This window comes from Tachypleus tridentatus, chromosome 12 (genome assembly GCF_004210375.1).
Source record: "Tachypleus tridentatus isolate NWPU-2018 chromosome 12, ASM421037v1, whole genome shotgun sequence".
Taxonomy (NCBI): domain Eukaryota; kingdom Metazoa; phylum Arthropoda; class Merostomata; order Xiphosura; family Limulidae; genus Tachypleus; species Tachypleus tridentatus.
This window is the reverse complement of record NC_134836.1, coordinates 114,374,392-114,387,066: the sequence shown is the minus strand read 5'-3', so window position 1 is coordinate 114,387,066 and position 12,675 is coordinate 114,374,392. Positions and strand designations below refer to the sequence as shown.

Sequence of the window (12,675 nt, the reverse complement as noted above, 5' to 3'; positions counted from 1 at the left end):
GCTTTGCACTCAACAACAAAAAAACAGTTAAGTGTATCACAACTTAATACGTACGTCCCTAACTCTTTCAAAATTAGTTTCTCATTAAATGGTACGTTTATTAATTTTTTTCCTAATTTCAAAATTAAACAACTGTTTGAACTGATTAAATACAGTTTTTCTCAAAACACTACAACAAGATTTTTTATTACTTTTAGATTATTTGGAATGTTTAAGTTTGTTTTAATTATGTTCATAGCTACATGATTTGAGGTGAACAGAGCTTTGTTTTGAACACTAAAACATTGTGTACTGTACCTTTAACATTCATGGTTGTTTTATTTACAGTTGATTTATAGTATTGTTTGTTGTACGGTAAACATATACCATTTGTACAGTTTTAAAACATGCTTGCCTTTTCAACCATGGGGGCGTTATAATGTGACGGTCAATCCCACTATTCGTTGGTAAAAGAGTAGCCCAAGAGTTGGCGGTGGGTGGTGATGACTAGCAGCCTTCCTTCTAGTTTTACACTGCTAAATTAGAGACGGCTAGCGCAGATAACCCTCGAGTAGCTTTGCGTGAAATTCAAAAACAAACAGACAGTTTTATTTACAGTTGATTTATAGTATTGCGTTCTGTACGGTAAATATATACCATTGTGTACAGTTTTATTTACAGTTGATTTATAGTATTGTATGCTTTTCGGTAAACATATGCCATTGTGTACTGTACCTGCAACATTCATTGTTGTTTTATTTACAGTTAATTTATAGTATTGTTTGGTGTATGGTAAACACATACTATTGTGTACTGTACCTTTAATATTCATTGTTGTTTTATTTACAGTTACTTTATAGTATTGTTTACTGTACGGTAAACATATGCCGTCGTGTACTATACCTTTAACATACATTTAAGATACAACATTGTCTTATTCACCGCTAATATATCTATATACCGCGATGTTCTTTAGCATTAAAATATACCATTGTTTCCTTTACTGTTAACATCCAACATTGTATGATTTGTCTTTGAACTATACCGTTGTGTTATTTATCATTACCATTGTTAATATATTTCTAATTTTAAAGTGATAAGCTAGAGGGAAGGTAACTATTCAGCATCACCCACCGCCAGCCATGGGGATACTTTATTATACGAAGTATTGGGATTTAACTGTCACTCTTATAATGCATCCACGACCAAAATATCGCAGCGTAATTTTTCAGCATTAACGGGACGAAAGCAAAGAACGTCAGCTCCATAATTCAAACAAACTAAATGTTGGACTAAACTCTGCTTCTTTATTAATTGGACCTCAAATACTGGTATAGATGACTAGTGTGGGTGCGTGTTTTTATTATAGCAAAACCACATCAAGCTATCTGCTGAGTCCACCGACTGTAGATGACTAGTGTGTTTCAACGTGTCGTATCAATGTGTTAATTCAGGAAAGGCCTACAAAGTGATTGTGCAATGCTATATGGCATTATAACTATAGAGTCTATGGTAGACAAATTCGTTAATCTTTAGGGTTACGTCAGTATAATGTCACTGAAGTAATGAAAACAATCCCCAGAAGAAATATATTTTGAAGAGAATTAACTGGTTTTATTTTTTAGTGGGTGGAATCAGTTTATGAATACTTTTTAAACATATTTTTACGAAGTATTGGAAAAAAATTCATAGGCGACACAAAAAATTATAATTTTGTTTTGTGGGGGAACACTTTAATATTTATTATGTTAACCGTGACCATTGAATTCGGATTTGAAAGAGACTTTTCTTGGTAAGATACCAAAATCTGGGGGGCAGGTATCCCCAGTGCTCCTCTGTTCCATCCCTTATCAAAATATTAAGAATCACACTTGACTAGAACGAGCGCAAAACATTCCGTAATTAAACAGAAATTCTTCATATTACCATTATAAACAGGCACACAATCTACAAGTTAGATATCCAGAACAAAATACTGCGTACTTATTAGAGAAAGAATATCACTTGTGTAAATTGGTCAGTATGACCGAAGTTTCTTTCTGTGGTTATAAATTTAGATGAATCACGAATATTGGATAATTAAACGAGATAATACTTTCCTTTTATCACGTGGAATTAGTCATGCATGGACTGTCGATGTATATTTATGATAACTAGTGATTCGAGCAAAAATAAGCTGATCGAATGATGTCGTAACTCACAATCACTCATACTGTAATGGCACATTATTCAACAAGATGTCTTTCTACACGAAGTAATAATGTCCATCGTAGATTCACAGACACTATTCGATATTTAGTTTCTATCCATCTCTACTTTACGCTGAAAGATCGCAACGCACATCCTTTTTATGGAACTATATATACTATATAGTTATCTATGTATAACTATGTATATCTATATACACAGCTGGATAGACAAATAATAAGTACTAATACAGTTTATCACTTCGTCAGTTTACTTGGAGAAACCAGGACGATTTAAATCCCGCTTGGTTTCAGTTTCCTTTTCATGAAAACCGTAGTAGCGAAATAGAAGACGAAAACTCGTGTAGTACGTTCACCTCTTGGTACTAATTTCCTAGAAGAGAAAACTGTGTATCTATAAAAACTGCGTGGTTGGGAAGCTTTTTAAAACTTTAGTAAACTTTAAAAATGAAAATAGGAGTGGCGAAGTACGGATGACGTCATCATATACGAAAGGAAGGGACGGGTGTGGATAGTACAACGTGTTGCAAAGTTAAAGGCATTTGGGGAATGGATCTGTCATCCCTCAGATTCCCATCTCAGACAGTAGTATTTATGTGTTAAGGTTTTTGTGTAATTTGTTTATAAACACAGAGTACCACGTTCAGTCTTAACACTTACCGTCAATATCCAGGTTTCAAAAGCGTTCGTTCGATCTGGTGTCTTTTAATAGACAAGCCAATCGGTTTTTCATTTTTGACCAGACTATTCAGCTAAAAATGTTTTTTGTAACAGAGATATTTGGTGGTATTACTTGGTGTGGAACAGGTTTAACTTCGCAGTTATTGAGAAGCCCCGCTCAGCCACCAGATTCGTTCAGAACTCTATGCACCTAACCTAGACAAGTGGCCTAACTGTTATAATTACTTTAAATACACGATGTCGCGTTCACAGTTTATAAATGTCGTAGATTTAAATAAAAAATACAACAACAACAAAAGCATTGTTTAGTACACGAACTCCGAGTTAACCCCCTTCAGTGTTAAGTTAAAGTAATTTATGTTACATAAAAATTCATGTTATTTTCTAATATTTTCAATTACATCCACAGTAAACCTTAACCTTTTATATACCGTACAGGTGACAAGCCAGTGAGGCAAAATTCCAACAAAAGTAGGACAAGTTTTTAGCTTTAAAATCATTATATTGGATTATACAAACCTACACATTGTTTTGGTAAATAAATCTATCGCGGTTCGTGTTCAGGAAAAGTCGTAAAATGAAATAAGGTTTGTTTTTACTTCGTCGTATTCGCAAGGTAGGTTCCACGGTTTTGGGTATCAAAACTGGAGTTGATGTCATAAACCTTCAAACAAAAAGAAATCGCCAAACGGAACCACATTTGAACACGAATTTGGGCGAGTCCAGCACCTTTATCAGGTTTGAACTTCTCCTGAGAACGTCTGTGATTTAACTTGATTATGATAATTTTGATATTTGCTTGTAATTACGTATGGCCTTCGAGAAACCATTTTAAACAGTTCTTTTGAAACACAAAACAGTAATGAATTCTGAAGATTAGTCAAACGTGTTTTGTTCTACGATCTTCGAATTGTTTATTTGTCTATTTTTCTTTCTTTTATACGTTGCTTGCGGTGACTAATGTTTCGTATTTCTGATAAATCTCGATATAAGGTATTATTGGTAGAATCTAAATATACACAAATACTAAAGCGATATTCGTAAATCACTATCCCCCCAACTGGGTCGGCGGAAAGTTTACGAATTTACAGCTATAAAATTGTGGTTTCGAGCTTCCACGATTGACGCAGTAATTAGCCAAATGAAACAACTCAATAATCAATATATATATATATATATATATATAAAGAGATATTTCCAGTTACATAGCTCCGGTAGATGGCGCTGAGACACGATACTGATAATGTGCAATTCTATTGCGTCTCTTGCCAACGGTAGTTTCAAATCGTACAAGGCGAATGCTTGTTAGTTTTTAATGACTTAATTTGTTTTGTTTGTTTGTTTTGGAATTTCGCACAAAGCTACTCGAGGGCTATCTGTGCTAGCCGTCCCTAATTTAGCAGTGTAAGACTAGAGGGAAGGCAGCTAGTCATCACCACCCACCGCCAACTCTTGGGCTACTCTTTTACCAACGAATAGTGGGATTGACCGTCACATTATACGCCTCCACGGTTGGGAGGGCGAGCATGTTTAGCGCGACGAAGGCGCGAACCCGCGACCCTCGGATTACGAGTCGCACGCCTTACGCGCTTGGCCATGCCAGGCCAATGACTTAATAACTTATTCTTCTGGTGGCTAATATTATTGTTATTTTATCATAAAACGTTGTGTAAGTTGCAAACAATCTTTAAAAAAATGGATTTAAAAACAATACGATAATAACAACTTGAAATTCCTTATTTTCAACGATAATAGTGCATGTTACGATCTCTAAGGAGAAAAAAAACACACACTTGTCGTTCTGAGAAACTGAAATTGAGCCGCTCTTAATGTCTGTTTTTGTATCAAAACACAAAATATCTCGTTAGACCAACATCTCTATTTCAATACTTTCTGTTGATTAATTCTGGTGCATCCTCGTATTGTCCTCCGGTAAGACAGCGCTAAGAGTACGGATGTACAACGTAACAATTCGAGGTTCGATTTCCCATGGTGGACACAGCAGATAATCTAATGTGGCTCAGCTTTAAAATAACCAGCCGATCGATTCTCATATTAGTTAAAATAGAATGTTTTGATTGTTTGTTTGTTGTTAAGACAAAGCTACACAAAGTACTATCTGTGCTCTGCCCACCACGGGTATCGAAACCTGGTTTCTAGCGGTGCGAGTCCGCAGACATACCGCTGTGCCACTAGGGGGCTAAAATAGAATGAAGTCAAGGAATATTTAAATGTTTCTATTTATATAAATATTAATTAATTGTTAATTAATTATTTGTCCACAAAAGCTACAACAGTTTTGCAACCATAAACCGCATTATGATACCACTCAATTCGAGGAATTGAGTGCTGCCTAGTTGTTAGCGTGTCGGGCTGTGGTCCTAGGGTTCTGTGGTTTTGAGATCCGTTACCATAAAATAAAAACAATAAAAACACTCTGCACTATGGGTGCATTATAAGAGTGACGGTCAAATCCCAGTATAATTTGATTAAAAGTAGCCCAAGAGATGGTGATATGTGGTATAGAGTAGCTGTCTTTGTTATAGTCTATTATTTCAAAATTAAGGACACCTAGCGTTGATAGCCCTCAAGTAGATTTGAGCAAAATTCAACAAACAAAAACAGCAACAAAATCTTAACTGAAGTGGTTGAATTAAGGTGTGTTTTTTATCATTGAAATCATATTACGAATGAAAGACCAAACTTATCAGTTCATCCTGTGAAAATAAACAAATACAAAATTACATTTTTCAACAGTTTTTAAATATCAGAATAGAGATGAAAATTTTAAAAAATGTTCACTCGGTTGTTCAGCAGCTAAGTATTAGGACTTGCAATGCGAAAAGGTTAAAAATCGAGTTTCGATCATGCGATAGACAGAACACAAATAGTCCAGTCTCTAGCTTTATGCTTCACAACAAAACAAGCAAACAAATTTCCAAGGATCAGGGTACAGAATTTTAGGACTCCAACTAACCAGCTAAAATGCGTTTTATATCGAAATTGTTTTGTTGTAACGGTCCCCGATGGGATAGCAATAGGTTTACGAGCTTACGTCTCTAAATTCCAGGGTTAGGTTCCCCTAAGTGAATTTAGATAGCCTATGTAGCGTTGCCCTAAAACAAACAATTAATCTAATTGTGAAACATACTTTATGAAATATGGCTGTTGGTCTTGCATATATCCCAAGGAGTTTCTTTGCCGTACTTAAAAATGCAAAAACAAAACAAAACAATAACAACAAAAAACACATACGTAGGAATCGCTAAAGACAAATAGTACGAGATACATATTACTATTGACCAACAATATATATCCAACAAAGTATATATAATCTATTAGCTTGAACTTAGATATGCCCAACAAAGTAAGTTAGGTCTCTATCAAACTTAACTTGTTATATCTGACGAAATACATATCGTCTACTAATCATTACTTTATTTCGTCAGACGACAAATATTCCTTTTAACCAAATACTCAGACGATTCTAAGTCGATTCCATAATTCCAAATGCATATTGTAACAACTTTCTAAGAACACAGTTTTGCTTTGCCTTTAGAATCACAAATAACAACAGACATATTACAAAATTAACAAAACAAGACAACAATTAACATTTGAAACAAGTGAGCGTGTATAAAAGCAGAAATGTAGGAAGAGATGTCCTCACGTGTTTGTATCAATTCAATCATCTGGGCCCCAGCATGGCCAGGTGGTTAAGGCGCTCGACTCGTAATTCGAGGGTCGAGGGTTCGAATCCCTTTCGCACCAAGAATACTCGTCCTTTCAGTCGTTAGGGCGTTATAATGTGCGGCCAATCCTACTATTCGTTGGTAAAAGAGTATCGCAAGAGTTGGCGGTGGGCGATGATGACTAGCTGCCTTCCCTCTAGTCTTACACTGCTAAATCAGGAATGGCTAGCGCAGATAGCCCTTGTGTAGCTTTTCTCGAAATTAAAAAAAAAACTTTTTTTTCCAAGATACACAGTATTTTGAGATTTGCTATTTCACTAACGCATTTTGGGTTTAGTGGTCACAGCGGTCACTTTATATTGGAATTTGAGTACCTCATTACGTTGTTTAGTGCTTAGCTTCAAACAAACTTAAGAATATTCATGTAAATAATTGTTTGGTTTTGAATTTCGCGCAAAGCCACACGAGGACTATCTGAGCTAGCCGTCTCTAATTTAGCAGTATAAGACTAGAGGGAAGGCAGCTAGTCATCACCACCCACCGCTAACTCTTGGGCTACTCTTTTACCAAAGAATAGTGGGATTGACCGTAACATAACAACGAATAAAAAAATGTTTCCATACAAATGTTTACGATGAAAAGAATTGATAGATGAATCATTCCACAATGACTTAACATTATGAAAACACCATTTTTTTATGTTTTGGTATCATTAATTGGGTCGTAAGAACTTTATGTGCCATTTTCACCGCTGTGTTAAGTATTGCGTCAATCAGTAAAAGCGCAAAGTCATGTACAAGGTAAGAATAACGGTTAACAGACAAATTACGGATTTATCATCAAGCACTATATAACTAATAAATTGATGAAATTAAAAAACAGCTAAAGTATTGGCATGTTTACTGCGACGTCTGCAGTTATAAAGAGTGTCCTAACAAAATATTAAATTCAGTTTAGCTTTGCCTGACACGTTATGTTGCTGTCGTATTCCAATCGGCCTATATAGTCTCGTTTCCAGGTGATGAAGTGATTTAGTGGCGATCAACTGAACGCGAAACGAGAGTCAATATTTCACGGAAAATAAAAAAACAAGTAAAGTGATGTTTAAAAACACAAACGACAAGAAAGAAAAAAAACATTCTCGTGAAATCGAACATCATTTTCTAGTTTGGTTTCCATCGAGTCTGTTTTTTTTCTCTTATATATTTAGATATAAGTATTAATATATTTGTGTTAATGTCTCATGATACGACCTTCAAAACAAAATCTTAGAAACAACGCGGCACAACATGGCCAGGTGGGTTAAGGCGTGCGACTCGTAATCTGAGGGTCGCGGGTTCGCATCCCCGTCGCAACAAACATGTTCGTCCCTTCAGCCGTGGGGGCGTTATAATGTGAGGGTCAATCCCACTATTCGTTGCTAAGAAGAGTAGTCCAAGAGTTGGCGGTGGGTTGTGATGACTAGCTGCCTTCCCTCTAGTCTTACACTACTAAATTAGGGACGGCTAGAGCAGATAGCCCTCAAGTAGCTTTGCGCGAAATTCAAAAAACAAACTTAGAAAAACAATAAGGCATGTTAACGCAATACTTGAAGCAGGTTGTTTTAAATTAGAGTATAACTGGTTTTTTTGTGACACTAAGTCAAAATGTGATATTTTTGTGACTCTTGTACTGGCTTACAGTTTAAAAACAAACTTTTATCCATCCTTTGGAAGAGTTTTTTTTCTGAATTTTTACGGTTTTTTTTTGGCTATGAACGTCTCAAGTTTTAATGGGAGATATTTCTTCTATTTTTCTCTAATTGAGTTTGGTATTTGTGTTCTGTCTAACGTTATTTTGTTGTATTTGCTTGCGACAAATTTAGCGTTTGTTCTTTGTTTGCTTGTCGTGAATTACTGAGTTCTATTTGCTATAATTGATTTCGTATTCATTGTGTCGTGTGTGATTTGATTCTGTTTGGTCTCAGTGAGTTTAGTATCGATATTAATGTTTGTTGTTTGATATTTTATGTTTGGTCTAAGCAAATTTAATGTTTGTGTTTGTAGGTTAGTATTATGTTCTATTTGTTCTTCGTGTATTACTATTTGCGTATGTGTTTTGTTTGCTCTCTGTAAGTTAAGTATTTGAATTTGTTGTTTTGTTTGTTATCTGAGTTAAGTATTTGAGTTTGTTGTTTAATTTGCTCTCTGCGAGTTTAGTATTTGAGTTTGTTGTTTTGTTTGTTCCTGAGTTTAGTATTTGAGTTTGTTGTTTAGTTTGTTATCTGAGTTTAGTATTTGAGTTTGTTGTTTAGTTTGTTATCTGAGTTAAGTATTTGAGTTTGTTGTTTTGTTTGTTCCTTGAGTTTAGTATTTGAGTTTGTTGTTTAGTTTGTTATCTGAGTTAAGTATTTGAGTTTGTTGTTTTGTTTGTTCCTTGAGTTTAGTATTTGAGTTTGTTGTTTTGTTTGTTCTCTGAGTTAAGTATTTGAGTTTGTTGTTTAGTTTGTTATCTGAGTTAAGTATTTGAGTTTGTTGTTTTGTTTGTTCTCTGAGTTAAGTATTTGAGTTTGTTGTTTTGTTTGTTCTCTGAGTTAAGTATTTGAGTTTGTTGTTTTGTTTGTTCTCTGAGTTAAGTATTTGAGTTTGTTGTTTTGTTTGTTCTCTGAGTTAAGTATTTGAGTTTGTTGTTTTGTTTGTTATCTGTGAGTTTAGAATTTGAATTTGTTATTTTGTTTGTTATCTGAGTTAAGTATTTGAGTTTGTTGTTTTGTTTGTTCCTTGAGCTAAGTATTTGAGTTTGTTGTTTTGTTTGTTCCTTGAGTTTAGTATTTGAGTTTGTTGTTTAGTTTGTTCCTTGAGTTTAGTATTTGAGTTTGTTGTTTAGTTTGTTATCTGAGTTAAGTATTTGAGTTTGTTGTTTTGTTTGTTCTCTGAGTTAAGTATTTGAGTTTGTTGTTTAGTTTGTTATCTTTGTTGAGTTTGTTGTTTTGTTTGTTCTCTGAGTTGAGTTTGTTGTTTTGTTTGTTATTTGAGTTTAGAATTTGTTGTTTTGTTTGTTATCTGAGTTAAGTATTTGAGTTTGTTGTTTTGTTTGTTCCTTGAGTTTAGTATTTGAGTTTGTTGTTTTGTTTGTTCTCTGAGTTAAGTATTTGAGTTTGTTGTTTTGTTTGTTATCTGTGAGTTTAGAATTTGAATTTGTTATTTTGTTTGTTATCTGAGTTTAGTATTTGAGTTTGTTGTTTTGTTTGTTCCTTGAGTTTAGTATTTGAGTTTGTTGTTTTGTTTGTTCTCTTGAGTTTAGTATTTGAGTTTAGGCTTTGATAATGTATTTGTATTTACATCAGTTCAAGTTTCATTTCTGTTGTATAGTTTGAATTTTTTAAAAGTTTCTTAGGGAAGTTTTAACCTTTCAAAACGAAGTGGAAATGTAAACAAGACATCAAATATTTCCTGGTTTCTATGTTAAATTTGTGATACATTATATAATAGTAAATAATAAAAAATGTTTAAAATATGTACTTTTTGTACCACTATTATGACATGTCAGATGATTGAAGAGTTTGACCTATTTAAAAGAAAAAAATATGTTCACTGTCAAACACACCGAGCAAGATCTGAATAAAGTTTTGTATCAGTCCTAAACGATTTTTAATAGTAAATGTTAACATGTTTAGAAATGTGTTTCTTTTCATATTTATAGGAAGTAGTATAAAAGAAAACAACGAAGGGCTTAAAATAATTGTTTTTCATCAAGTTTTTGATACCTTATTTATTGCAAAATGTTATATTTAAATATCTACTCTGTATGAAGGTTTGAAACAGGAATTTTAATAGAAAATACTAACTAGTTTAAAGCATGTTTTTCTTTTGTCAAGTTTATGGTAAAATCTAAAATGGTAAATAATAAAAACCTAAAATGAATATGCTTTGTATTGAATTTTAAAGTTACATTTAAAAAAGTGCTATTTCAATCAAGGTTTAAACGGGAATTTTAATAGTTTGTGGAATATTGATTTGGTTTGAATTTCACACAAAGCTACTCGAGGGCTATCTGGGCTAACCATCCCTAATTTAGCAGTGTAAGACTAGAGGGAAGGCAGCTAGTCATCACCACCCACCGCCAACTCGTGAGCTACTCTTTTACCAACGAATAGTTGAATTGACCGCCATTATAACGCCCCCACGGCTGAAAAGGGGGAGCATGTTTGGTGGGACGGGATTCTAATCCTCAGATTACGAGCCGAGTGCCTTAACCACCTGGTCATGTCGGGCCTTTATGGAATATTAATAAATTTAAAATATAAATATTTTAAAAGGAACTTTAACATCTATAAAAATGTCTAGAAACATATTAAAACTTTTAAACTGATTATTTTTACAAATATATATACTTTATAACATGTTATATTAGGGAAAGTGTTACTTTATAACATGTTATATTACGGAAAGTGTTAACTCTCTTAAAAAATTTGAGGAAGTGACAAAATAATGAAAACTGCTATACAAAAACTCAAACGAAAATATCATTCGTAGTTCGTAACATTATGGATTTTGAATTGATCAAACATAATACAATAAATTAAGTTTTTTGCAGTCAGATGTCAGTGTAACATATATATACTTAAATAATGAAGTGGGTTTTCTGGTAAGACATCCGGAATTTCAATATCTGACTCAGCGTAGATAGACGCCTACATTTACAGTAATATTAATCAAATTTAGAAACACTTACCCTTAGGTTCTCCATTATATTACTGAAAGCTCAATTAGGCACGGCGAAAGGAAATTATTGTCACAGTTCTCGCTATCAGTTGTTTAAAAATGTGCCTTCAATACTATTTTCATTTCAGTTCATTTACTTGGCTTTCTGAAGTTCTCTATGTATATAAAACTGCTTTAAAATCAGGTGTGACAAAGCCGCGGAGGTTGTCAGTATTTGCCGTTGAGTCATTGGCTGCACGTGCTTGCTGAGACAGGTATAACGTAACAGCGGCATCTGGTGGCAGAAGCTTCGAGCTTAACTTATTAAATTATTCAACAAGTTCTCGTCACGTCTGTAAACCTTTTGTGCATTAGACTATTTTTATTGTTATTATCTGAAGATTAGGTTTGGGGAATGGAATATTAAAATGAGGAAAATCTAACCAGCTAATTTGTAATATTATTATAAACTTAAATATACGGTGGAAATCGTTTTTAATGCTATAATAAGAATAATTGTTTGTTTTGAATTTCGCGCAAAGCTATTCGAGGACTATCTGCGCTAGCCGTCCCTAATTTAACAGTGTAAGACTAGAGGAAAGGCAGATAGTCACCACCACCCACCGCCAACTCTTGGGCTACTCTTTTACCAACGAATAGTGGGACTGATCGTTAAATTATAACGCTTCCAAGGCTGAAAGGGCGAGCATCTTTGGTGTGATGGGGATTCGAATTTTCGATCTTCAGATTGAGAGTCAAGCACTCCACTCCATGGCCATGCCGGCAAATAAGAGTAAACTAAGAAAGAACGTATGCCATATTAACACAGTCCTTACTTTTTCTGTGTTTTTTTTAGCGCTGTCCACCGCAGGAAATCGGACCCTCAGTCTTAGCGTTACAAGTCCGTACACTTATTATTGATTTACCAAGTGACTTTTTCTAATAAACATTTTATTACGTGCCGAAACGAACACGCCATGAAACTTTTTTAGCAAATGCTACAAAATTTTATTAGCATTGAAATATTGTAATACGTACACCTTCATAACACTTAAATAAACTGCTATGAGAATAACGTTAAAGTAAGTTTATTATTAAAAAATTAAAACAAATTAATTTTTTTTACTTTTAGAATTCTGTGAAACACAAATCTATAAAAATTGTTGTTGTATGTATATTTGTAGTTTAGAAACACGAGAACAAATTAAGAGCTGAGAAATGTGTTCTTAAACAAAATATGTTAAGAAAGAAAACAGACGTAACTGAGACTCTGCAAAAACAAACAACGTTTTGTCGATCCTAATACTAAAGTAATAACGTTTCCCAATCCTAATACCAAAGTAATAACGTTTCCCAATCCTAATACCAAAGTAATAACGTTTCTCAATCCTAATACCAAAGTAATAACGTTTCCCAATCCTAATACCAAAGTAA

The 12,675-nt window shown here is 33.9% G+C and overlaps 1 protein-coding gene across 1 annotated transcript in view; it reads right to left on the bottom strand.

Moving 5' to 3' along the window:
* Positions 1 to 11,450, bottom strand: part of LOC143234402 (nuclear factor NF-kappa-B p100 subunit-like) — a 98,260-nt gene extending 86,810 nt beyond the window's left edge. Inside the window, exon 1 of the mRNA XM_076471756.1 lies at positions 11,273 to 11,450. Within this exon, the coding sequence (XP_076327871.1) occupies positions 11,273 to 11,287 (15 nt within the window). The 5' untranslated portion in view covers positions 11,288 to 11,450. The remainder of the gene's footprint in view (positions 1 to 11,272) is intronic.
* Between the last annotated feature and the right edge of the window lie 1,225 nt (positions 11,451 to 12,675).